This window comes from Drosophila navojoa, chromosome 4 (assembly GCF_054131105.1).
Source record: "Drosophila navojoa isolate 15081-1374.11 chromosome 4, UAZ_NAV_1.0, whole genome shotgun sequence".
NCBI classification, from domain to species: Eukaryota; Metazoa; Arthropoda; class Insecta; order Diptera; family Drosophilidae; genus Drosophila; species Drosophila navojoa.
This window is the reverse complement of record NC_142892.1, coordinates 6,436,428-6,464,008: the sequence shown is the minus strand read 5'-3', so window position 1 is coordinate 6,464,008 and position 27,581 is coordinate 6,436,428. Positions and strand designations below refer to the sequence as shown.

The 27,581-nt window shown below is 42.1% G+C and overlaps 2 protein-coding genes across 3 annotated transcripts; one reads left to right on the top strand and one right to left on the bottom strand.

Moving 5' to 3' along the window:
- The first annotated feature begins 836 nt into the window (after nt 1-836).
- LOC108652106 (uncharacterized) lies at nt 837-21,585 on the top strand. Of its 2 annotated transcripts, none has more exons than XM_018102185.3 (2): nt 837-992; nt 12,332-21,585. In XM_018102185.3, the coding sequence occupies exon 2, from the start codon at nt 12,346-12,348 to the stop codon at nt 16,432-16,434; it is 4,089 nt and encodes a 1,362-aa protein (XP_017957674.1). In that variant the 5' UTR covers nt 837-992; nt 12,332-12,345; the 3' UTR covers nt 16,435-21,585. The 2 variants fall into 2 exon arrangements, with proteins under 2 accessions (XP_017957674.1, XP_017957673.1); XM_018102184.3 differs by having other exon boundaries at nt 866-1,408.
- Nucleotides 21,586-24,113: 2,528 nt separating this feature from the next.
- On the bottom strand, nt 24,114-25,093 carry LOC149091356 (uncharacterized). Its single transcript, XM_089260111.1, has one exon. The coding sequence runs from the start codon at nt 24,926-24,928 to the stop codon at nt 24,242-24,244; it is 687 nt and encodes a 228-aa protein (XP_089116237.1). The 5' UTR covers nt 24,929-25,093; the 3' UTR covers nt 24,114-24,241.
- Nucleotides 25,094-27,581: the final 2,488 nt, after the last annotated feature.

The following is a 27,581-nucleotide window of genomic DNA, read 5'->3' as shown; positions in this document are numbered from 1 at the left end:
TTCAAAAATCATTACCCATATTTGTGGGCTGGTTATATATACATATATAAATTTCTTCTTTTTTTTTGCATTTGAATTTAACCCAGTTTGGCTATTGTCAGAGGACTTGACGCGTTTCGAGTTGAGTTGAACCACCCCCGCAGGCTAGCGCTGAGGGGTAGGCACAATATCTCAATCATGCTGTGAGCTAGGCGTGAGTGTGTGTTTGTGTTTGTGCTTGTGTGTGGCATTTGCTTTGAGCGTGTTGCACCATAAACGATGATTGTTTTATCAGAGACTGCGATATGTTGATAAAGTATATTAAAAAACTGTGGAGTGGACGAGCGAACAGACTCTCAGAGAGCTTGCAGCGAATGCGCATGTTCCGTGTGCTGAGGGTGACGCTGCAGTGTGTGTGTGTGTGTGTGTGAGTCTGATGGTGATTGTGTGTGTAGCGAATCCATCAAGTGGGCGCGCTATACAAATATATAGATTTATAGGCTCACGAGCAGTTAATAAGCCATCCATATAGGGACACAATTTCAATTTATGAAGCAGCCCAAAACTATGCTACAGTTTTTTTTAATTTTTGGGTTTTACCACACAAGCACATGCATTCAGTAGAGTGCCACGCCTACTGCAGTCGATCGCCCCCGCAACGAAGGTAAACAAAATAGCAACAGAGCGCCGCCAAATGCCCGAATGGGCGTTGGGGGAGCTGTTGTTGGTGGTGGCGGTAATGATGGTGCTGCTGCTGTGGCTGGTGGTGGTTTTTCCAAGACTCTCTCTCGTGCACTGGCTCGGGTTCGCTCGCTCTCTCTCGGGCCTGCCTCTGTGTGTGTGTGGGAGTTGTATGCATCCTTTAGGGCAAACGCGGCGACAGGCTGTGTCCAAATTGAAATTCAGTCTACAGAAAACGCGTACGTGGTGCAGAAGTAGCCGCGCGTGGCCACCACAACGGCGTGCTAGACTTGTCGGTATGATAAATAAGTGAAACGCCCTGTACAAGTTCTGTAAGTTTCAACAACAACAACAACAAGAAAGCAGCAACAGCAACAGCTCTATGAAATATATGCAATCTAAAGCCAATCTCAGTGAACAAAAAGTGTTTTTTAATTAACAAATAAAGAAGAAGAAAACAAAAAGGTGTCGCAGGATTTCTATAAGCCAAATAACACTAATCAAGTGCTGGGCCAAGCAAGTGTCTCAATACATGTATATCTCAAGGCAAAAGTGTAAACAAAATAAATCAAGGAAACATAAAAAGAAAATAAATGTCGCTATTTTTCTCAGCTAACGTATTTTTGTTCAACATAATGAAGTTTCACAAACTGATTCTGATCAGAAACAGAAAACTCGTAACGTTGCGCGTTTGTTTTCATATAAGTTTACACGTAGGATTAAGGTGCGCTCTCTGACTAGAGACATTGTGAGTTCCACAGCTAAAGTCTACAACAACAATAACAATAACAATGCAATCAAACAAATCCCATATAATATTGTAATCCGAACTTACGCAGTTTAAGCGCTATAAACAAATTTGCTTGCTAAAAATAAAAACTAAAACGAAACCAAAATTTTAATTGGCAACTTAATAAAATAAAACGAACATACAATTGGCTTTACGAATTGGCAAGAATATATGAACTGTATTGCTTAATGCTTATATGCATATATATTGATATATACTACGATCCCTTAGTTAATCATATGAGTGACGTTAATTTCTAGCTGAAATATAAACAATATAAAAGTTTGAATTGGTCTTAAGCACTTGCAGGAAGTTAACGCACAATCTATATAAATCTAAGTAGATGTACACATATACAATATAACCTATATATACCTATCTATCCATACAATCCTAAAACATTTATTGCATGCTTTGAGGTTGACAGCTGAAAGCTAAGAAAATCCTTGAACTTACCTACCATATTAAAGTAATTGAATTACTATGGGGATTTTATAGAAATTCTAATAATCAGGTATTTTGATCATAGGGAATCTATATATATTAAGGAAATATATTTCAAATTCTGCATGAGAAGCGCATACTTCGTCTATGATAATCTTAATGTCTATGTATATATAGATACAGCTAAAATGTCATTTTTGTTATACTCGACTTTTTAGCGCCTTCTTGTTTGGTATATAATAATATATAGACCTACTTAGCAACGTTCCCATCCTTTAGTATAGACAGTAAATTTAAAAGGTTTTTCGATCATAAATTCTGCAATGGTAATTATTGCTTCTTTTTTTTGGTAGCAATCCACTTTTAGGCGCTCTAATGCACATCGTCCTTTGACGTGGACATGACGCACACAAATAAACAGACACACACACACACACACACACGTAAAGTCAAACAATCGCACACATACACATACAGCTGGGAACTTATGAAATTTAATTGGACTCATAAATGTTTGTGTGTTTACGCTTTTTAATACCCTGTAAGCATTAAAAGCAGGCAAAGGGGTGTTAAAAAGTTGTGTAGATTGTATGTCCTGTAATGTATAAAAATATCCTGTTTAAGTTTAGGAACACATATCCAAAATATTGAGTAGCCAGAGGCTGGAAGCGGAGGACTATGGAGTCAAAAGTCGATATATATACTTTACCACAGAAAAAGTCCTGCATTTACATAAATCCGACACACTCTTCTTCGCAACAGGGTATGCCCTAGTCTAGCTCGCCTGCCGACTGGCTCTGTTTTATTAAACAAACGCACATTTACACAACACATACGTGTGATATATATGTCATAAAGTTTTATTAATAATGAAAATTGTACTAAAAATGGTGGGGCAATTTATTAAAAAGTCTCATTAGTTGACAGTCACACACACACACACACACACACACACACACACATCGTCACACAGTCGCGTTTTATCGCGCATTACGCATACGCCACGAGAGCCCTACGGGTGCTAATAACGTAAAAATAATAATAATATTACGAACGACGCACACTAAAAACAAATACAAAAACAAAAACAGAAAAGAGAGAAAGAGAAAAAAATGAGGCAGCAAGCGAAAAATCGCGATAAAGTAAAATTTCGATATGGACATTATTAAAGAGCTACCCTCCCAATCCCCAAGTGCAACCCCACAAGTGGAGCCACAGAGGGTGGTTGCCGTAATAGCTTCGCTGTGAGATTAAGTATTTTTAATGCGAATGCCAATAAAAATATAAAAATTTCAACGATAAGCAAGATAAGATCGAAATCAATTTCGTTATAATGCACCCACACACACGTATATATATTTATGTGTGTGTGTGTGTGTTTGTCCGAGCCTGATAAACATTCAGGCAATCATTTATAGCCTGCGCCGCTCTGCCATTCATTTTACTTTATTTTATTTTGTATATTTTTTTTCTTGTTTCTTGTTGGGTTTTTGTTGCGCTCTCCTCTCGAAGTCAAAATCAATAAATTTTCCACAATTTTTCCGCCACATTCTCATTTGGTCGTGTTGCTGCCTTTGGGCAACTGCTCTGCGCCGTCGCTTGGCTCATTATTAATATTTTTACATTTTGTATGCCTTTTGATATTTGTTGTTGTTCGTATATACATATACATATGTATATAGAGCATAGAGCAAGGCGCCAGTCGCACAATCGCCCGACCCAGCCAGCCGTTTCGACCATTGGGCGGGCTGCTTAAGTGTTTTTCTATTATGGCCTGCCCATTTCTCTCCATTTCCCCAGTGCCTTTTAGCCCACCAATATTATATTTGCTTTTAAATATTTTGATATACAGCACAGTTGAGGCTTATAACTCGGCCCACACACTCACACACACACACAGACATACAGAGACGATTACCAGTTGCCCAGTGGGACCGAAGGACTAGTGTCAACCAATGGATTTTTTGAAAGGATACTTAGATACATAGATACCTATTTAGATACCTAGAGGAAGAATCTATGTGGAATCAGTTAGCTATAGAAGCAGCTATGAAAGTAATACTCTAATGATTAATTAACTTTTTAAATGAAGTGCTTTTTAAGCAGTGCTTTTAGCATGTATTTCTGCAAGAATTTTACATTAAAAATATTAACTAAATAAGCTTCTTAAAAATACTCACTAATTTACTCTATGAACTACTGAAGAGCTAAGCGAAAGCATGCATTGAGTACTGCCTTTTCATGCAACTGTTTCCCACTGGGTATTCAAGTAAACAGACACACACACACACACATACAGATACTTCAAGCAGCAGCAGTTGAGCTGGCAGGCATTTTCTCATAAAAATTTCGTACTCGAATAAGACGAAGTAGCTGCACACACACAAACACAAAGACACTCTTAAACACACACACACACAAAGAAACGAACAGAGATGGAAAAAGTAACCCGCAAGGCATGTGGGCAGAGAAAGAGAGAGGGAGATGGAGAGCGAGAGCGATTGGGGGGGCCACAAACTTTGAGCCAGCAGCACAGCCAGAAAAGCAAGAAGAAGAAGAAGAAGAAGAAAGAAAAGTAATGTAAAGGATGTGCCATGACGACGTGGACGGAGACGAGCGTAACTGGAAAATAATATTTTTGCCTCCTTTGGCCCAACTACTTTTGCGCCGTAGCCATGTAATTCCCTTTTTGTTCACCTACTGCTGCTGCTTCTCCTGCTGCTGCTGCTGCTGCTGCCTCAGCTGTAGCGGCTGCTGCTGTTGTTGTTGCTGTTGCTGTTGCTGTTGCTGCTTTCTTTGCGTTTCTTTTGAGTGTCAGAAATGGAAAAGAAAATAATTTGATGGTTTCATAAAGTCGCTGCATGAGGAGGTTGGGGGTGTCTCTATATGTATATTTGTGTGTGTGTGATAAAATTGCAAACTTCCCCTCTACATATGCTTGTAGCTGTGCGTGTGTGTTTATGTGTGAAAATGAGTGGGAAAGCATATCAGCAAAAATTTATGGAATTTTTGTTGTTGCCAGCGCTTACTTTTTCGCATAGTTTGTGCAAAATTTGTGCGATAGATTTCACTTGTGCGCTCGAAATTATTTGCTGCATACTTTTAGGGGTTGGCTGTTTGTGCGGCAGATAACGATGCCGATGACGATCGCTGCTCGCCCAACCCCACCACTGCCACCACCACCATCACCGCCATCACCAGCTCCCCCCACCCCCACACACACACACACGCATAAGACCAAAACTTGGCTGAGATACACTTGCATTATTATAAAAATGATTATTATTTGCGCCGCCCTTGCCCAAAATAACCAGCAAACACACACACACATACAAGCAAACGGCTTGTGTATATATGGCAGACCCACACACACACACACACGCATACATATTTATATATAGTCTACATGCTTGTCCTTGTCTCTAAGCGTGTGTGTGTGTGTGTTTCATTATTAATTTTTCTTGTATTTTTTCCACATTTTTCGTATTTTTATTTTATCATGCCACACAGCAACACATACGTACATACGCTTGGGGGATGGAACAAACACACACACAGATACATGTAAACTCATGCACACACACACATACAGTCACTCATTTTAGTTTATTGTACAAATAATATTTGATAGAAAAAATTTAGTGTCTGAACGGGATGGAAATAGCCGCATTCGCATTCACATTTGTTCTCTCTCTCTCTTTCTGGCTGGCCAAATTAATTTTTCACTCTTGTTCGACATTTCTCCAATCACCAGCGAGATGTGAATATAGCAGAAATGCGAACGAAAAATATGTAGAAAAATTTAACATAATGAGCCAAAGTCGAATACTAAATGATGTCCAGTATAACTAGCTGTGCGAGAGAGTGTGTATGTGTGTGTGTGTATGTTGTTATTGCCAACACACCTTCATTAGTTTCTAATGAGATTTCTCGACTAATGAGCAAGCTAAGCAGAAATCGTTGGAAATTTAGCTGCCAAGTCAACTGTAAAGAAATATTGTACATTTATTTGTTGAGGTGGTTGTCTGTGTGTGCGTGTGTAGGCAGTGTCCGTTAGTTAGAGCGCCCTTAATCTAAAAATAATAGCTGGCATTTCAGCAAAACATGAATTGCATCACATTTGTTTAATTAGACAGATTTGTTAATTTTAAATTGAAAAAAATTCTTAGTTTATTTACGAATGGTTCCATGGTTGATAATAGCCTTATATAACTGAAGTACTTGATTCGTGGTTTGTGTCTTTGAACACGTGAGTCCCTTAATCATATTCTAATAAATACAACATTTTCTTGTCTTCAGTTTCTTCTATCGCTTATAATATCCATCAATTTTATATGTACGGCAAATACTATGAAGAAAATACTTTTAAAAATTAGTTTAAAGTATTCAATTTTATATCAAATTGATTTTTACTATCGAATATATTGAATATATCTAAAGATCTTCCAATTCATAGACCTTCAATACAGTCTACCCTTCATAAAACTATATCAAATAATTCTTATCTTGTCTGCTCTTCGTTTGCTTCAAATGAGCATCAAATAATCATAAGTATTGCATATATAATAATTCTTTCCAGTAATTGGAATAAATATATTTTAGGAACTTACGTTTTCAATTTAAATACTATTATATTTTTTAAATTTTAAAATGATAAACATAAAATATATCTCAATTCATTAAAAGTTCTGCAAATAAATTACCCTTTAGCACTCTATACATCCCATGGCTAAGTGCCCTGCCAAGCCTTCCGCATCAGCCCACTCAACAACATTTATAATAATAATAACAGCAGAAGGAGCTGCAAAAACAACTCTAAAATCAATTTGTCGCACAACCAAAAACCATCGGCCCACCTCCTGCGGCAGCTCCTTCCGCGCAGCACAGTGGCGTGAGCCCGTTTGGTGGTTGGTTTTAGAGGCATAATTTCAATTTGATTTTCAACAAAATATTAATTGCATATGCAGCAGTGGGCGGGGGTGTCACATAAAGTGCGGCATATGCGCGTACGGGGGCAAAAGGCTGGTCATGCTCATATATCAATCATATGGTCTGTCAGGAGTTGCACGCACACACACACACACACACAGGAACTATTCGAATAATTTCAATTGTAATTGTCCATGCAAATGTGTGTGCAAGAGAGAGGGAGAGAGTGGGAGAGGGAGTGCACTGAAACGCGGTTTAAAATTCTCTTAATGATTGTTTAGCTGACGAACTGTCAGGGCGGACGACAGTTGACACCCGCGCCAGAGGAACAACTATAATTACGTCCATGCGAACTGTAGTCCAGCGCCTTTTGTTTACGTTTCGAGTGCACACACGTGTTGTGTCCAGCAACAGCAACAGACATGCGCCTACCAGCGCTTGACCCACTAGCCACATAAGTCCCCGCCACCCGCCCACTCTCAACTGCCTACTGTGTGTGCACGCGTGTGTGTGTGTGTGTGTGTGTGTAGAAAGCGAAAGTGCCGGCATCGGCTATAACGCAACCGCAAAACGGGACAGTGGGCGAGAGGGACACACACACACATACACACACACACGGACATGTGCCGACATGTGAAAAGTGAAAGTCAATAGCAAACCTTGACCACGAGACGTGGCCAGACAACTGGGACGCAGGCTGAAGGCTCCATGCGCTCCATGCGCTCCACGCGCTCTGACCAATGGCTTTTCAATGCTGTTGCTGCTGCTCCCGCTGCTGCTGTTGCTGTTGGGCTAGTTTGTTCGCCTGGTTCGTTCAACCGGCGGATTTCGACTTTTCACGCACACACACACACACATGCAGAGCGGGAGTCGTAGCCGGTGCTGAGAGCGCGTACGAGAGAGCTGAATGTATGGAGCAGAAGGAGGAGGAGGAGTAGGAGGAGGAGTAGGTTGTGCCACACTCTTTGCTGCGCATGTCCAGAAATCAGAAAGCATTGCGAGCATTGGACATGGCAGGACAACAGATAGAGAGACAAACATGAGGACATAGAGGCCGACAGGCAGACAGCCAGACGGACAGATGGACTGAGAGATGAATTTAGCTAGCAGAGAAGTCACTTTCACTTTCACTTTCACTGTGCTGTGCTGTCTAGTTAGCCTGACATGAGTGGGAGTTGGGGGCGGAGTGGGGGGCTGTGGCAAAGGGGTGGCAAGCACATATATCAGCGAGACACGCTTTTGCCCACATGCGAGCATCGTGTAAAGTCAAAATCAATCTATCAATGAGTAAGGGGCAGAAATTGGAACACAAACCTTGCTTGTTATAAATATATGTCAGGGGAGTTACGTATTACGATCTGATTTAGGTGATGCAGCTGGGCTAGCCCTAGAGTAAGCACCCAGATTTAGTTGTGATTTTTATTAACTGCTTATGGAGTCGAGAGTATAGAGAATAGAATGTCATTAATATATTTTAATTAGCTCTACAATACAACTATTGTTTCTACTAATTCCAACCCACTTTTCACTTTTGCTCATTCACACGCAGACTTGGACCATAGATTATAAAATATTACAGCATTTCATACATATGTATATCTACCTGAGAGCCCCTTGTAGACTCTCATAAACACATCTCTGTTGACCTCACACCAATATTTAGATATCTTCTAATTGATCCTAATTGACTTCTTTACCAACCATGTAAGCCCTGAAAACATCACTTGAGTTCAGGTACAACATAAAAATGTTCCTAGCAACCACCAAAGGAATAAAAAACATATATGCTTAAGTACTTCTCAATTATCTGCTGCAACAGATATTCGATAAAGAGACTTAACTGCCCGACCCTCTCGCCCTATGAGCAGAACTCTTCAAAGAAGACGGCAATTACATTGCTTCATATGGAAGATTGAGTTGTGTCAAGATTAAAGCCTAAGAGTAGGAAGAGGGAAGGGTCTTATACAGCAATTGCTACAATCAGATGTAGTACACACACAGAGAGAGAGAGAGAGAGAGAGAGAGAGAGAGAGAGAGGGAGAGAGAGAGGGAGAGAGAGACTTGTCAAATGCATTCGCTCGCCAAGATATGAATACAATGAAAGACATTGGAGTGTGCATGGAGTGAAGCATATCGGAAATCGCGTAGCAACTTTTTTGGGGCGCGACCGACGGAAAAGTCGTGACAAAGTCACAAAATGTTGAATACATTTAAATAACAACAACTGCGACACGATGGCAACAACAACAGCAGCAACAGCAACGGCAACGGGAACAAGAGACGGCAACAGTAGCTGGAAAGAAAACAAATTGAAAAACTATCGAACAATGATAAATTGGCACGAGCACGAGGCAAAAAAAAAGTCAACTAGAAATGTGAGAGTGTGTATGAGTGTATATGTGCGTGTGTGTGTGGTGGTTAGTGAAAAGTTGTAAAAAGGGGCGGAGCTATAATGGTTTTCCGAGCAGCGACGCGCCGCTCAGTTGTCGCTTGCATGTGTTTGTCTGTGTCTGTGTGTGTGTGTATTAGTGTGTGTATTTTTTTAAGGGAAATTATTTGATTTTTGATATTTTGGGGTGTTTTATTGAGGTTTTTTTGGGTAAAAATGCTGTGGGTAGCTATCTATCTATGCATGTGTGTGTATGTGTGTGTGTTGGGAAAACTATTAAATGTGCTGCGGGGTGTGCATTGATACATTGGTGCATATGTGTGCATGTGTGTGCATATGTGTGTGTGTTTTTAGTATCAATGTTATTGCTGTTTTGATTTTGCGCTTGTAACTGCGATTTGACAGTTTTTTTCGGGTTTTTTTTCATCAATTTTGTTGTGTTTTGGTGTTTCTGCTGCGTCATGCGACAGTTGAAATCGAGCGAGCCACTTGGCAGGACACGAGCAGCAGCAGCGAAGTGCGCATGCGCCAGCGACTCGACAAACCGCGCGAACTTAACGAGCATTTGTGCAATATCAAAGTGAACGAAACGTACTAGAACTTGACGACAATTGAACATTGATTGATAATAACCGATAAGCTCTTGCTCAATGCAAGCAAAGTGAGCTTTTTGTTGCAGAAATATAACAATTTAATGAGTATGTGTTAAAGGTTTTTAATTTTTTTAATTACTATTATAATCTACGTTTGTTTATATACAAACTCTCCTTTTGGAGAATCAGCAAATGGTTTAATATTAGCGGGATTACGTTACGAATGTGTGTGTGTGTGTAGAGGTGCGTGAGCCTAGGGTTACTGATCCGCGATGTGTGAGAGATCTAGCGTTTGGTGTCTTCTCAGCCTTTTGGTTGTGGCGCTGTTGTCAAGGAGGTTGATCGCTGTGGGATTGGCGTGTTTAGCCAGACGGTGTTATAAAGTGAGACTAAACTGTTATACAGTGTGAGCAAGATATATGTATATATATGTACGTCAAGTACAATGCGTATTTACTAAACCGAACTTAGGCTGTTATATAAAATGATATTTAATATGTGTTATACTTCTGGCGCTAGACTAAAGTGTTATATATGTGGTGTGACTGTAATCAATTTCTCATCTCTTGTCGAGTATGTTATATGAAATTATACAAATATGTGTAAGAGCTCTGTGTACATGTATTTCACTGATCATATGTGTACATTTATCAGACTTATCATATTTATTTAACATATCGAGCAGTCAATGCATAGCGTGCCCCAATATTTAAGCCAGCTTTAGCTTCTATATAAACCCGCAGAACACTCACAATCATATATACACATATATGTTCACATACACAACTACATATATATTTTCTACATGATGCTATATCTATGTATAACACATTGTTATATATGCCAATTAGACGCATTTGCTTGCCTCTCAGTCTGTTATACAGAACTGTTTACACTCTGCTCCTGCCCATTTTCATTTAAGTAGACGCAGAAAAAAAAATCAAATAAAATAACATCAAACTACCTTAGGCTTTATAAAAATCCCAACACACAGTCAGCCGCCCACACACACATACACAGAGACACACACACACATGTGTATATAGGGAGGCATTTTTGCTTAACTCCTGCAAAGTACCAAAAGTGGGCGTAGATTGGGTGGGCAGGGGTTTTGGGCCTTCAATGCTGAAATTGTATAAAAGCAAAGTCAACAACAGCAACAAAATCTACGAGAGAACCAATTTCCAACCATGGAAACTTAATTTATGTCTGCAGCATAGTTGAGAATATTTTTCTTCTGCCTTCACGTCGAGAAAATAGGGAAAAAAATTATTTTTCTTCTGCTTTCTTTTTTGGGTTCATTTCGACATTTTTGCCTTTGCCTTTGCCTTGGCCCCTTGCCACAGACACAAACACTCACACTCACACACACACACACACACATACACACACAGACGGTTGCATGGCAGCCTGTGCTGGCTGTTCGTCAGCCACTGGCTCCCCTCTCCGCCCAGCTTTTTGGGCCTTCTTCGTGTCGTTGTCGGCTTCCTTTTGCTTTCTTGAGAATCAAATTTATTTTACCAAGTCATGTTGAAGAAAATTTTTATAAGTTTTATGCGCAGTTCAAGTTGGGACTGTCCAGAGAGGGGAGGGGCAGAGAATGCTTGGCAAATATTACACAGGGCATGCATGAGTGTATGTATATATATATATATATGTGTGTGTGTGGGTGGGTGGAGAAAAACTTAGCGTGTGTTTGTGTGTGTGTGTGTGTTGGCCACACAAAATAAGCAAAATTTGTATTCCTTAAATCGGATGACTTTGTATAAATTTTCGTGTGCGGCAATGGGGTTGCAAGTGTGGGTGTATGTGTGTGTGTGTGTGTGAGTGTGAGTGTGTGCGGGTGTGGGTGGCAGCTGGGCGCACAAAAACTTTTCTATATATAATACAACACACATACATATGTATGTGTATGGGCTGTGTGCGCATGTATTTGTGTACATAATGGAAAAATTTTTCATAGAATTTGCACAAAAATGAAAAAGTGCTGGAAGGAAGAAGAAAAAAAATTACAGAGCGCAAAGGAAAAGCAGAAGAAAAATGAAATTAAGCGCATAAGGAAATGAGACACAAAATGTTGTATGCCAGCTGTGCGAGTGTGTGTGCGTGCGAGTGTGAGTGTGTGTAGGTACAACATTTTTGGCAACATACTTTTGCGGCAAATAGAAATAAAATTGAATGGAAGTTACAGCATAGAGAGTGAGAGAGAGAGAGAGAGATAGAGTGAGGGCAGAGGATAGGGCAGCGGGTGAAGCTTAACACGATTTAAGCCTCCAGCTATTCATGCCGTAGGCTCCCGCCACCCACTACATCTCCATCCCCACCCCCCCGGACCCCCGACATCCTCCTCTCTTGACCCACCACACTAACCAGTTATAGTTAAACCCCAATAAAACCCCTCGTAGTCCACGTACTATATTCAGCTGGCATGCTTAAGCTTCCTCGCAACTTTAGACACCCAATTAGTTTTTTGGGGCTTCTTTAATTAAAGTACATTGGCCTGATGCTTTGTCGTTCCGTTCACAGTAATATCATCCAAAATGGCCGCATCCATATATGCCACCCCACCGCCGGATCTGAGCAGCGAGGATACAGCGCTCTCCGATGTCTCCAACTCATCCACACTCAACACAAATCGCGGCGGCGGCGGCAGCAGCAACAACAGCAGCACCAACACCAGCAACAACAACAACAACAGTCACACACATGAAGCCACAGCAGCAGCAGCAGCAACCACTGCAGCTACTAGAGCAATGTCACCCACTCTGGAAGCGGAGTCTAAGCCACTTGGAAGCAACACAAATGAGACAGACATGGCAGCAGTCGAGGATGAGGTCGAGGGCGAAGCCGAGGCCGACGGCGAGGGCGAGGGCGAGAACGAGGCAGCTGACGGTCTGGATCAGACGGCGATGGCTGCAATGGCTGCAGCAGCAGCTAACGCAGCAGCCATGCAGCTGCAGCTGCTCGAGGCGCTCAACGATGCGGCCAAGAAGCGGCGCAAGCAACACAATCCCAGTCGTCTGGAGGCGCTCAATCTGAGCGGCGGCGAGCAGGAGGAGGGAGCCGCAACGGGCGCTGCGTCAGCGGGTCAGCTGGACTCAGCGACAATCGACTACGAGGAGAAGCTGTCGAAGATGTTGCTGCCCAAGTCCATAGAGAAGCTAAAGGAGACATTCGAGCTGCTGCAGCAGCAAAAGCTGCAGCCCGAAGACATATCAGAAGCGGAGGAGAAACAGCAACAGCAACAGGAGGAAGAGCAGCAGCAACAACTAATTAATCCCTATCAGACCTACTGCAAGCAGTGCGGCGAGAACTTCGAGACTGAGTTCAAGCTCAGTCTGCACATGTTGCAGGATCATCAGCAGACACAGCAGCAACATCAACAGCAACAACAGCAGCAGCAGCAGCACCAGCAACAGTTGTCGTCTGACGAGCCCATGGACTTGCTGGCCTCCATCAAAGTGAAGCTGGAGCGCGCTGAGAGCCCCTCGCAGCTGGAGCTGCAGCAGCAACAGCAGCAGCTGGAGCTGGCCAACGGGCATGCCGGCAGCAACAAGGAGCACGAACTTTGGCTACAGGCCATGGCTCAGCAACAGCAGCAGCAGCAGCAACAGCAGCAACAGCACCAACAGCAGCAGCAACAGCAACTGCCCGGCATGCCGCCCGCTTTTCCCTTTCCGCCAGAGGCTGCACTTGGCTGGCCACTTCTGGGCATGCCTGGCTTTGCCGGCGTCGATGGACTCAATCGTCCGCCGTTGCGCATCTTCAATCCGGAGGCCTACTGCGAGCTCTGCAACAAGGAGTTCTGCAACAAATACTTTCTGAAGACGCACAAGGCCAACAAGCATGGCATCTTTGATCCCGCCGGCGACTTGAGCACGCCCAACAACAATATCAGCACCCTCAGCAACAACAACAACAACAACAGCAGCAGCAACAACAACCACAGCAACAGCAACAACATTGGCATCAGCAACATCAACAACAACAACAGCAACAGCAGCTCAGCTTCCATCTTTCCAACGCTGCAAATGCCACGTGAGCCGCCGCCACAGAAACCTGAGCCACAACTGACACCACCCGCACCACCGGCAGTGCACTGCGACATCTGCTCCAAGCGCTTCACCAACGTCTTTGCCATGCGCCGCCATCGCGCCAAGCAGCATGAGCAGGCCACGCCCACTGCCTCACCGACGCCCAACGAGCAGACGCCGTCCACCGCACAGTCGGCGGTCAAGCAGGAGCCCACGCCGGAAGCTTTAGCCGTGCCGGAACAGAAGCCGTACCAGTTGCCCGAAGGATTTCGCGAGGACTTCACGCTCGAGCAGGAGGAGGTGGCCTTTGCGCCGCCGCCTCGCAAGCTGCCCAGTCAGCTGCAGCAGCAGGCGCGCGACTCCAACTGGGCGCCAGAGAAGCTGCGACGGCTCGGCGTTCAGCTGCCGGAGGCATTCTGTGAGCTGTGCTGCAAGGAGTACGCCAATCGCTACTTCTTGCGCACGCACAAATGGAAGCGTCACGGCGTCTTTGTGCCGCCCGAGGAGCTGGGCAAGGAGGAGCAGTCGCTGATGCCCGCTGGCTGGCCATTCATGCCACTGAATCTGATGCTGGCCAAGGCAGCTGCCGAGCAGGAGCAGCAGCAGGACGACGAACAGCAGCCGCCGCAGCAGCCGCAGCAGCAGCAGCAGCTAGAGGAGCAGCCCAGCAAGCGCATCAAGCTGGAGCCCTACGACGAGACGACGCCGCCACAGGACAAGCTGGACAACTCCGTGGTGGGTCTGCAGAATCTGCAGAAGCTGCAATCGATGCTGCAGCAGCTCAACGACTTCAATGGCAAACGCCCGCTGCCCTGTCACCTGTGCGGCCGGGAGCTGGAGCATCAATATGCCCTGCGTGCCCATTTGATGACGGAGCATGCCGGACAGCTGCTGCCCGAGGGACATCCCATGCTCTACCAGCAACAGCAACAGCAGCAGCAGCAACAACAGCAGCAGCAGCAGCAGCAGCAACAGTTGCCGCTGAAGCTCTCGCCAGTGGCCGGTGCTGGGGGCTCACCCAACGCGGCCACGCCCACCCCCAACGAGCTGCGCTGCCAGACGTGCGAGCGCGACTTTGCCAACTCACAGGAATTCAAGCAACATATCGCCGAGGTGCATCTGGGTCGTCTGCCCGGCAGCAGTCCGCTTCGCGAGGGCTTCTACACGCCGGAACGTGTGACGGTTGCCGCTGCGGGTGGCGCCGCTGGAGGCGCGGCACCCGGCACACCGCGTGCCGCCTACACCATCACGCCCACGTCCAGCTACTGCGAGATCTGCAACAAGGAGCTGTGCAACAAGTACTTCATGAAGACGCACATGCAGCGCATGCACGGCATCGAGATCGAGAACGGGGCACAGATCGGCGGCGTCGTCTGCAACATATGCAACAAGGAGCTCTGCAGCAAATACTTTCTGCGCGTGCACAAGCACAACACGCACGGCATCATCGAGGACGGCGCTCCGCTGCCTCAGCCGCGTGGCAGTGCCCAGAACGGCCTGAAAGTCGAGGCGCAGCAGCAACAACAGCAGCAGCAACAGCAGCAGCAACAACAGCAGCAGCAACAGCAGCAGCAACAGCAGCAACAGTTGCTCGAACCGGAGATTAACCTGACGCCGCTGCGTGGCGAATCGAACGAGCTCTGCCCGCTCTGCGCCCGACAGTTCCGCAGCTCCAAGTGGCTGCGCACGCATCTGATGAACGAACACGGCGCCGCTGGCATCGAGAAGCTGCGCGAGCTGGAGCAGTCGGCCATCGGCAGCAGCAACAACGGCAGCAGCAAGCCCAACAGTCCCACGCTCAAGATACCCAATGGGAGTGCTGCGGGCGCTGCCAACAATCTGGCCCAGGCGCTGCAGAACGCCCAGCAGCAGCTGTTCGGCCAGATGCAGCTGCCCAAAGGGATGCCGCTGCCGCTGCCCTTGCCGGGCATGTTCGAGCAGACGCCACGCTTCAAGGAATACCAATGCTCACTGTGCCCCTTCACCACGCCCTACTACGCATTCCTCTTCATACACGAGCGCTCCCATGCGCTGCTCAACAATGGCGGCAACGATGGCAACGACGCTCCTCTGGAGGCGGAGCGGGAGAGAGCCTTCGGCGCCGTACAGAGCAAGGCCCGGAGCAAGCCGAGCAGAGAGCGTGCCCTCAAAGCTGAACGCTCCGAAATCGAGCCCACAAATCTGACCACCAACAACAACAGCAACAACAGCAACAACAGTAACAACAGCAGCCACAGCAAGGCAGGCACGCCCACGACCTCGCCAGGCGCAACTGCCGCCTCGCCCAAAGCCCGTTCAGCCAGTGTGACTCCCAGCCACAACTCCAAGCCGGGCACACCCAACGGCCTGCAGGCTCAGCGTTCGGCCGCCACCTCGCCCTTCGAGCTGTGCGCGGATCTGGCCAATGGCAGCGGCAAGCCGGCCAGCTATGCCCAGCCAGACAAGTCGGAGGAGGCATACCAGATGCAGGCCTTCCACCTGACGCCCGCTGATGCCGATGCCGAGGGCCTCTTTGCGCCGGCGCTCGTTTATCTGCCAGTGCGCGTGCGCGCCTCGGAGTCGACCACACTGAGCTTCAGGCTGACACCGGCCTAAGCCCAGACAGGGCGCAGAGGTCAACAGGTACCGAACACACAGATCACAACAACAACACCAATGTGTTGCCAGCGTATGTAAGTTAAGATAAAAGAAACCCCAAAAACCGTTTTCTGCAAAAAGCATATACCACACGTGGTGCAATGACACGAGCTTAAGCTGGGATCAAACTAGAAGAGAAACATAGAGGAAGAAATAATTAGATTATAAAAGTTTTAAGCAGCAATAAGTTTGGTTTATCAAATCACATTTAATGCAGCTTTAAGCTCTAATCAAAACTACATATAAAGTCCTTATAATATGACTTAAAGCTTATATGAACTTGAGTAACTCTCAACGTCAATGAACTATACGATACGAAGATAAACTCAATATTTCCAATATCTGAAGTTCAGCTCGTGTCATTGCATCACTACGATTACCCTAGCCAGGCTACAGAGCGGGCTAGCAGTATTCGCTCCCCCTCTCCAACCCAGTTAAACCGACAAGAAGACAAGACAAAATAGTGGAACTACAAAAGACTGAGTGCGCATATTAGTTGAGCTCATTAAAGTAAAGTTTATATACAATAGCTATAGCTACAGCAACTGCAGAGATCGAGTTGTGTATAACATAAAACCCGATACTAAAAACGATCTATAAGCAAACAGAATGAATCAAACTATAATCAAAATGATAAACAAATAACAACAAGTCCGTTTCAGCTGGCAACACTGTGTGCTAAAAACATATTTTTCTATATAAATCCATAAATGATAAACATCAAACATTGCATAACATACCAAAACAATACATATATCTATATCTCTAGTGATTAATATCAAAGTTCCTATGCGTAATAGTAATTTTTAAAAGCCATTAACGTATCGTAAACGGAAACGGAAACGGAAAAGGAAGAAAACTAACTTAGTCAAAAAAAAAGGAAAAAAGAAAATACCATAAATCAAAAAGAAAATTGAAAATTAAATACGTACATAATACATAAGTCGCAAAGCATGGAATCGAGAAAGAGAGAGAGCGAGACAGAGGAGAGCGATCTAGAAGAGAAAGGCGATATATAAATATACATATATAACCGAAACATATATCGTAGTCGCCAGCTTAACTTAGATAGTTGGACATAGGTGTGTCTATGGCTAGGTTCGGTGCGCTTAGCTTAAGGGATTTGGTATAATATATATAAATATATAGTAGTGCTAGTAAAACCTACACAAAAGATAGGGGTAAACACATTGAAGCTTCAACATATAAGAAAACCAGAAACAAAAACATTTTATGCACAAATTTGCTCAAAAATCAAAAAAAGTAGTCGAAATCAAAATTAGGAGAACTAAGTAAATGATGTATTTAGAGATGGTGTGCTAATATATACAAGACAGTTCCATAGTAACATATATTTAACTAACACTGAAAACGTTTTGCAACACTGCTCTTTCAAAGAAAATATCTAGGTAAATCTAAATACTATAGAAATTTCTGCAAATTTTATTTTACACTTCCATATAGAACAACCTATGCCAAAAAATAACTGTATATATAGAACGAGCAACATCTATAGAGCAGAACCGATTCAGATTTGAATAGATAATGGCGCCAGTAAAGACATTTTTTGCTAATTTTTTTATGCAGCAGGCAGGAAAACCAAAACAACAACAACAACACAAACAACTCAGGGCAAAAGTACAATGACCATTAGTACTTTAAATACACTAAATAAAATACTAAATGAAATATATATAAATGATAAAGCGAAAATAAATACATAAAAAAGTTAAATATATAAAAAAAAATGCTACCTCAGACGGACTTGAAAACAATAATTTAAATAAATGAATTTGTATAATAAAATATATAAACATTTATGCTTATAAAAAAGATAAAAGAAAAACGAACAAAAAATACTGCAATTTATAGAGCAGCAAAGTAAATGAAATTTTTAGTGAATTTACCTCAAAAACAAAAACAAAAACAAACAAATGAAACAACAATAACAAGAAAAAGCACAAAACAATTTATATTTAGTATTTAGTTAAAAAGTATTTTTATTATTATTTAGTTTTAATTGTAAGTGAAACATACCAAAAAACCAAACGCATTCCCCAATAACGAAAACTGACCAAAAAATTACGAAGCTAGTCGCAAAATACTAAAAACAAAAGCAAAAAGAAAAGACGCAAATGCAAATCTAGTCAAAGTTTGGCAGTAGCCAGCCAAATGGCCTGGCCATTTAGGCATAGGTCTGCACCAGCTTATAGATGATATATATACATACAATCCATGAGCAACAACAGCGGAACTTGCATGAACTTTTCAGTATTTATTGCGCAGATTTTTGTTTATTATTTTTGTAGTATTTAAGGCGTTTGTTCTTTACAAAAATCTGCGCAGCTGAAAAGTCAATGCAAAAAAAAAAAATCAAAAATAATATGAAAAAAATCAAAATGAATAAAATACCAAAACCATAAACAATAAAATGCAGCGACGTTAATTTTTTGCTATTTTTAATTTTATTTTTTAAAAACGTGTGTTTTTTAAAATGCTGCGTGCCTTTTAGCAAAAAACATATGCGTCGCTGTACAACACTGAAAATAAAATAGCTAATCAAAAAAAAACATACATACATATATACAAAATATACCATGCAAAATACTAAACAATATTTAAATACATAGCTTATAATTTTCATTTACAATTAAACATAATTATTTTCATAATTTTTATTCCAATTATTTTGATAATGTATATACATAAATCTATATGAATAAACACGTGTATTTGTTAAAAATTTAATTCAAATAATTTTTGTACATTTTATTTCCAAATTTTGTTGTTGATTTCGATCATTTTTTTTTTTACTTTGTTCCTTGCCCGAGTTCTGCTGCAGGAATGGGCGGTTTTTAATTGACCACAAATCTTATCGAGGCACACTTAAAAAATTGTCGTTGATTGTGCTCAATTAGAGTTCACACCCAATTGTGAACCTTTTTGTTGTTTTTTATTTTTCTTTAAACAGCTGAGAGTGATTTTCTTTTTATTTCGGATAGGGGTCTACTTGATGCCGGCTGAACGCCTTTGATAGCAAATTATTGAATTGATATTTGATTGAATTTTCAAGCAAATGCAATTTGTCAACAAAGCGAGTCGAAGAAACATATTTATCCCAGTTTGTGTTTTCTTTCTATTTTTTATTTTTTAATTCATGCCACTCACAATTCGCCTGCAGCGGCAGCTGCCACAAAACGGAGGCACCCTCATAAAAATAAAAAAAAAATAAAATAAAATTTTGTGTGCGCCGCGCGCTTCCGGCTCAACCCCCACGCAAAGGCTGATTAGGCTATTTGCCTAAAAAATATGTATGCATATACATACATATATATATATACTATAGTAAAAAAATGAAAAAATGCGATAAGTATTATAATGGAAAGTGTGTGTGTGTGTGTAAGGAAAATGGGAAATTCAGCGCACGGTCAACTGCAACCGTTATGTGTGGGTCAAGCCGGGCATTTTCCACATTTTCCGCATTTTCAGGGGAAAATTCAAATTGTGCAGCTGCTGGCTGTAAAAAAAAAAAATTGTATGCAAGTAAAAATCAATATAGACTACATGCTGCGATGCAATTGATTAAAAATATATGCATACACTCGGAGAAAAATATGTTGAGAAAAATATACATATATATACCATATTCTTTCATAATATAATTCAGCAACTCTCATGTTACATTGCTAAAATTTGTACCGTCTCTGGGTATATTTCGTACACTAAACACTTTCCGGCTGCTGTCCAAGCAACCCCTCCATAAGCTACAAGTTACATAGGACACTACTTCAGTACATCTCAAGTTTTCTTAGCAACTAATTTCTCTGAGTGCTTACACTAGACGGTAATTCAAGCCTCAATAGACGAATCGTTATCCAAAAAATCTTTTGGCAATCCTCTCAGGAGTTGTTTAGTTTTTCCCAGCTAGAACACCACTTGATTTCTCCGAGTGTATGCCGCTGTCCGGCAACCCTCCGTTGGCTCGCGGCCTTTTTCGTTAATTATTTGTCACGTGTCCATGCAAATTTCATCTCATTGATTACGCGCCGAGAGGACATTCGATACTCTCGATGCAATTAAAGCTACAATTTTCTATAGATATTTATAAATATATATATGCATATACATACATATGTATGTATAGTACATGTGTGTGCTACTGTGTGAGTCTGATAGCAACCCTCGCTTGGGCACCCTCCGTCTTTCCGTCTTTGCCTGTGGCCATGCAAATGTTTTTCTCGATTTTCTATTGAATTTTTATGGCTATTTATAATGGACTGGCATTTGGCATTGTTCGGCATAATCCTCGCCCAAAAAGTTGTCCGTCCCGGGGGGTGGCTGTCACAATTTGCATGTTTAAAAAGATGGGTGTATGGGTGTGTGTGTGCAGGAAATGCAATATAAATGCAAGTCTGAGTCGATGTGAAAAATGAAAAATGCAATTTACTTGACAACGCGACGTTTTCCTCCACAATTTCCCGCCAAAGCAACTAGCCCTCACTCCATCTCTCTCCCTCTCCACTCTCTCTTTCCATTTGCAAATGCAAAATATTGTATATTCCGCGTCATTTGCCAAATTTTCTATGCAAATCGAAGCGTTGCTGCCATTAAATCAAATGACTTTATTACAATTTCTCATATATATGCATAAAACGCAAACAGAACTCGGGTTTGGTTTATTTCTTTTTTTTTTTATTTTATTTATGTTTTATATACACCAAAGAGCGCACAAATCAAAATCTAAACCAAAAAATCAAAATGAAATATATATTAAAAATATTACATATATAGAGTATATATATATATATATATGGTATATAGTAGGCATGCTATATATATGTTGGCTAAGTAAACAATTTTACAAAGAACTTGCAACGTACCTTTAAAGATGAGCATAAATCAAAATTTTTGGCCGCCAGCCGAAGCAAAAAATCAAAAAGGAAAACAAAAACAAGAAAACTTTTTATTAGACTTAAGCAAAAACTCCACAAACAAATGAGATCAAAATCAAAATTTAAACAAAATCAAAAACAATTTAGTTTTAAGCAAAATTCAAAAGAAATTTTCATTGAAAAAAATTTATTATTAATTAAAAAAAAAAAACAAAAATGATGTTGAGTTAAGTTAGGAGCATGAAATCAAAAACAAAGCAAAAGTCAAAAGACACGAGCGAAAATCAAAAATTATATTAAATATGTGAAATCAAAAAACAAACAAAAATTTATTTTGCAATTGGCAAATATACATATATATAAATATATATTATATTTAACATTTTACTCTTCGAAACCCAACCCAAAAAAAAAGAAAACTTTGTTATTATGTAAAACTATGTGTGAAAATTCCGAAAAACAAAAATCAAAATTAAAAAAAAAAAAAAAAACAACTTAAAAATAATTATTTATATTTATATATATATTATATGTAATGTGTAACAACAATTTATTGAGCCAGAATCAAAAGCAACTGCAGCAACTAAACTGTAGTACCCTGTAATAACTAACCAATCACCCACTAACCCAACCCAACCCGCTCCCTTCGCTCCCTTCGCTCCCTGTCCCCTGCTCCCACCCTTTGTAAGCGAGAGCATTTATTAAAGAAATTGTATGTGTTTTAATGATTATATTAAATATATATACACACAACCATATACATATATATATTGTATGAATTTAAACCATTAAATATAACAACAAAAAACAGAAACATGCGGAAAATCTCTTTGCTCTTATCTTTTCTTATTACAGGCCTTGATTTTTCCCACTAAGGCGATTTTTGTGGCACTCCAAGACTTTTGACATTTTCTTTCAGCCATGTGTATAACATACAAGTATAATATATATAAATGTATATATATATATATACCATATCGGAACAGTCGCCATTTCCCACCACCCGCTGGCAACTACCCCCAGGCAGCACAAATCAGAGTCTGTCAATATTTGTATTACATGCGAGAGTGTCTTATCAATAATTTTTGGCTCTAAAGAATAGAATGGATGCTGCTCAAGGCGAAACCGAATGGAATTTGGGGGTGTGGCATGGGCGAACGCGTGTGTGTGACAGACAGTTCAATAGAAGAACTTTTCCTGTTCATAATTTTTGCCCAAATACTTAGTTGAAATACACACACACACACATATATATATATACATACATATGTGTCTGTGTGTAATGTAATGTGTATTTTGTGGCAGCACTAACATGCGAGGGGCGTCACTCAAGTTGTTTGCTTAGACACCGCCCCGCCCCCCCACGCACTCAACACTTGGTCTATCTTGGCCCACAGCACATAATGAGCTGGCCAATTCCCGACTAGGGCTGGTCATTAACTCAAAAACCAAAAACCGTAGAAAAAAACAAAAACAAAAACTAATACAAGTTGAAAATTAGTTTTTAATCGATTTTACAATCACACACGCAGCAATCACACACTCCCAATTGCACAGCCCCAAACACACGCACAACCAATCAAGCATACTGCTCTCTATGTACAGCTCTAGACCTTTGTAAACCTTATAAATATATACACCCATACATATATATTATTTGTGAGCCTTGTGTATATAATTTGGACTCTCAATTAAATTGAGCAGGCGGAGGCGAGCGACAAGCGGCGCCAAACACAAACAACAACGACAACTATTTTGTCACCATATGCTTTGGCACCATTTTCGAATGTCGTCGCTGTGGTGCGCTGTAACGAAGTTCTACTTAAAGGGTATGTATGACTAGGCAGTGTATATAAATATATATATATATATATATATATATATATATATGTGTGTGTATGAAAAGTAATAGACGGTTGCACTCACTGGTAGGCGCATCTGCAGTGTTGTATAGGATAATGTGAGTAAACTAAGAGCATCATTTTAGAGTACTCTGATATGAAATGAGGATGGGACGACCTTAATGCTTAGCTCAGTTATCTATTAAGGCAGGAGAATTATTATTAGAAAAATCTGAAGCATTTATCTCTGTCTCTCTCTCTCTCTCTCTCTCTCACTCTTTCTCTTGCTCTCATAGACACACTCTCTCTTGCTCTCGCTCTCTCTCTCTCTCATTCTCTTTCTCTCTCTCTCTCTCATAGACTCATAGACATAGACTCTCTCTTAGTCCCACTCCCATCTCGTAGAGTCACAATAATAATATCAATGAATATCAATTACAATAATCTATCTATCTATCTATAACATTTCTTTACCAACCAATACAGGGTATTTTGCTAGTCTAAGCTAACTTCTCAAGTAGTTTGTCGCTCTGTAAATGGACGTCAGTCCTTGGTTCGTCGTGTCAAAAACCCGCAGAGCACGCCAGGCAGTCAGCAACAACAACAACAACAACGAAACTTTAATAATCTAACTCATTATGGATTTTTGTTGAAGAAAATATTTGAGTTGTGTTTGTTGTTGTTATTGTTGCTTTTTTTTTATCCATTTTCCAGCCGAGGGTGGAAATTTGAGGTTTTTATTTCGGCGGCATATGCACATTAGGCCCAAAACGGGGCAATTTAAATAAATGACGCGAATGACACGCACTAAGCGAGGCGCCATACGAACAGGAGGACGGAATAGCACGAGCAGGAGTAGGAGCTGGAGCCGCAGCTCTGGGCTAATGAGTTTCGAGAACGCAACTTTTAAACAATCTTTTTACTCCAGTGAATCACAAAGCGAATTATAGCGAAAGGAAAAGGGCGAAAAAGGGTACAAAAAAAAATTAGGCGATCCAATGACAAAATTTGTGAATGCTATAAATGTTAGATTCATGTCTGGTACTGGGACACGTCTCGAGTTTGGGCCCGGGTCAGCTGCTGGGGGCGATCCATGGCCTGCGGATAGAGCAGACGCCGCAGCAGCTGGCAGCTGACGCGCAGGTCGATGTGGCCATAGCCGCCGTGCAGCAGCATCAGCTCCTCCTCGTCCAGCACAAAGGTAGCCTCGTCCAGGGAGCGGCGACGGTGCTTGAAGAGCAGCGCGGCCGCGTCGCGCCGAAAGATGTCCACGGCCCGGTAGGCCGCCTCCTTGGCCATCTCGCAGCGCATTCTCGCCCGGGGATCGTTCAGCTGCTGGTCCACCCGCAGCTTGCGGGGCATGCGCAGCATGGCCAGCTCCAGCTGCAGCAGAAGCCGTCGCACAATGAAATCCGCAAATTGCCGCCGACGATTCCTGCGCCGCATCCTGCTCACCGTGCCCTCCACGGTGCGGATGAGCCGCTGCTGGATCAGAGCCATTGTCAGCAGCGGACAGAGCACCGTGGCGACCAGGGCGGCCATCAGACACGGATGGCGCGAGGAGAGCAGCACCACTTCGCGCCAGTACAGCAAATCCCGCTCGTCGCTCTCATAGTTCTGCTTCAGGAAGTACGTGAGCAGCGCGAGGGCCGCGATGACTGTGGCGACAGTTCCATGGCGACGCCGCATACACCGTGTCAGGCACCGAAAGCCGTACATCACGCCAATCTATCGGCTAGCAATTTTAATTAAGTCAAATTTACCTAAAACTAACAAAAAGCAATAAAATTTTTAAGTTCTTTTATTTTGAATAATTTTAAAAAGCCATTTGGCTGGTCTATGAATTGTGTAGGCAGAGAGTTTTGAGCTCAAAATGCCGAAAATTATAGAGTTGGAAAACTTGAACTTGACAAGAAAGGAAATGGGAATATAATGTGAGATCGGAATAAAATCAGATGATGGAAGACTTAAAGGCGATATTGCGATTTCTTAGATGAATAACTGGACGATTACTCGGGAGATTATAGGATTACAGGCAATTATACCTGATGCCCAGTTTGAGCTAGCTTCTCGGGAAGTAGACGTGAGACCTTCAGTAAAAATAAAATAAATAAATAATAAAATACAGGTAAAAGTATTTTTAAACTATTTTCTAGAGAATTATTTCATATAATACTAATATACTATATCATATTATATAATAATGGAATATTCTCGTTTATCTACATATGTAAATATATAGCTCTAGCTCTTGTATTTGAGTGATTTATGAAGCTGTAGGAGCGAGCACCTTAACTCACTCTACACTCTTATCAGACTCTTCCCTTGTCCCGATACATACACACATCTAATGCGCTTACTCCTCGCTTAGATCTACTTTCTATACCCAGCTCTATCCATCTACTACCTGCCTAGCTGCCGCCCAGCCTTCTTCAAGCTCCTTAATATACATTTCTCATAAGACTTTCAATCTCAGTCATGCATATATAGGCTAAGAGTGAGAGAGAGAGAAAGAGATCTACTACCACTACTACTACTATTTGGCTCTAGCATTTGGCAAATTATTACAGGTTGGGCAGCATTGGAAACGGAAGCGGAGGCGTCAGCATTTTATTAAGTAGGGCCAAATGGAAGTTTCACTTTGCAATCTGCTGGGCAGCCGAAACAAAACCGAACCGAAAGCCATCAAACTAAACTGGGACTTAGCTCAGTTTGTTGCGTTTTGAGATTTCTTTCTTTTTTTTTTCTTTTGCCTGCTTTGCCCCTTCAATCGAATACACACACACACACGCACTTACAGGGGTTGGGGCAGGCCAAAGCCAGGCACAAAAGTGCCTCAGGCTATACAATCACACACACACACACGACAAGCTATCTACATGTATGGTTACGTAGAGGTAGTGGACAGAAAATGGGAGTGGGAGTGGGCGGGGGCAGCACACAAAGAAGCTGTCGAAGAAGAAGCAGGCAGGAAGCCAGCAAGCAACAAGATGGCAGCAGCAGCAGCAGCAGCATTCCATATGAAAGTTGAGAGAAAAATAAGAGAAAAATTGTAATTTTCATCAAAACAAAAAAAAAAAGAAGAAGAAAAATCGAGCAAGAAGAAGCAGCACAAGCAAGAAGAAGCAGCACAAGCAAGAAGCAGCAGCAGGAGAAGGAGAAGGAGCAGCAAGGGGAGGCAGAAACTTTCATTTTATTTTTATTCTGGCTTGACCTTAAAGCAAAAAGAAAAGGAAGCTGCAGCTAGCGAGGGGCGTGGCACCGACTACAAGTTACACTGCAATATTTGGGAAGTTGAAAATTATTGGACATATGGAATTATTAGTTCGGAAATTTATAATATAAAAGATTTAGTTTTAAGGCTTTTTGTGCTGACATTTATAATAAAATATTGTAAAGTTCCTTTACATATTTGTCTTCCTCTTCTTCCCTCCATTTCCTCGGCAATCTTGTCACATAGCCCGGCAGAAAGCGAATATGCCCATTGCACTCTGTGTTTGCTGAGCATAATGAGTAGCTTGTGTTTCGCCTCCACTTATGCATAAGTGTGTGTGTGTGTACATCTATATATACATACATGTGTGTGTTTGTGTGTGTTGTGTGTGTGGCGATACGGTAAGACTATCGAAAAATTCCAAAATAAAAAGAAAAATTTAACGCAAAGGCAAAAGGCAAAAGTTTTCGGTGAGACGGCTGCAGGACACACAAGGATGTGTGTGGATGCTGCTCAAGGATGCTGTTGCTACAGCAGCTACGACTGGCTGCCTGTGTTGCTGTGTGGCAGCTTCTCCAATTTCAGGCTGGCCGCCCTTTGAGATGAGGGTGTTCCTAGTTCTTGCTGTTGCTATTGCTATTGTTGTTGTTGTTGTTGCCTTTTGGGTGCGTGTGTTTCGTATTAGGCAGCGGGCGATGCGGCGGATGCCAAAGTGAAAAGTAGTAAATTGAACTTTTTTTTTTTTTTTGGTTGCTTCTCTTTGGCTTTGCTTGGGCTCAGTCGTGGGCTGGGGGTGAGTTTGGGCAGCTGCGTGTGTTGAGGGGGGGCCGGCGGGGTGGGACTTTGGGTCTTAGGTTTCCTTTCGTTTTTATATTTTGTGGGCAATTTGTACTTTTCTGCGTTCAGCACTTTTTGCAGTTGTTGTTGTTGTTGCTGCTGCTTTCCTTTACTTTCTTTTCACTTTCATTTGTGTTTTATTTTACGGCATGCGTATGTACATATATGTGTGTGTGCGCACATATTGTAGTTTTTCTTATAGCCAAGTCGCCTGTGGGGGGAGCCTTGCTTATTTATCGCTTTTCAAATTAAAGCCGAACGCCTGCGCCACTGTGCAAATTATTTATAGCCATAAATATGAGCGGCAATTAATTCAAGCGA

Bases quoted from the DNA above. Each gene is read 5' to 3' on its own strand.
- LOC108652106 (XM_018102185.3), top strand. From the start codon at position 12,346: ATGGCCGCATCCATATATGCCACCCCACCGCCGGATCTGAGCAGCGAG.
- LOC149091356 (XM_089260111.1), bottom strand. From the start codon at position 24,928: ATGTACGGCTTTCGGTGCCTGACACGGTGTATGCGGCGTCGCCATGGA.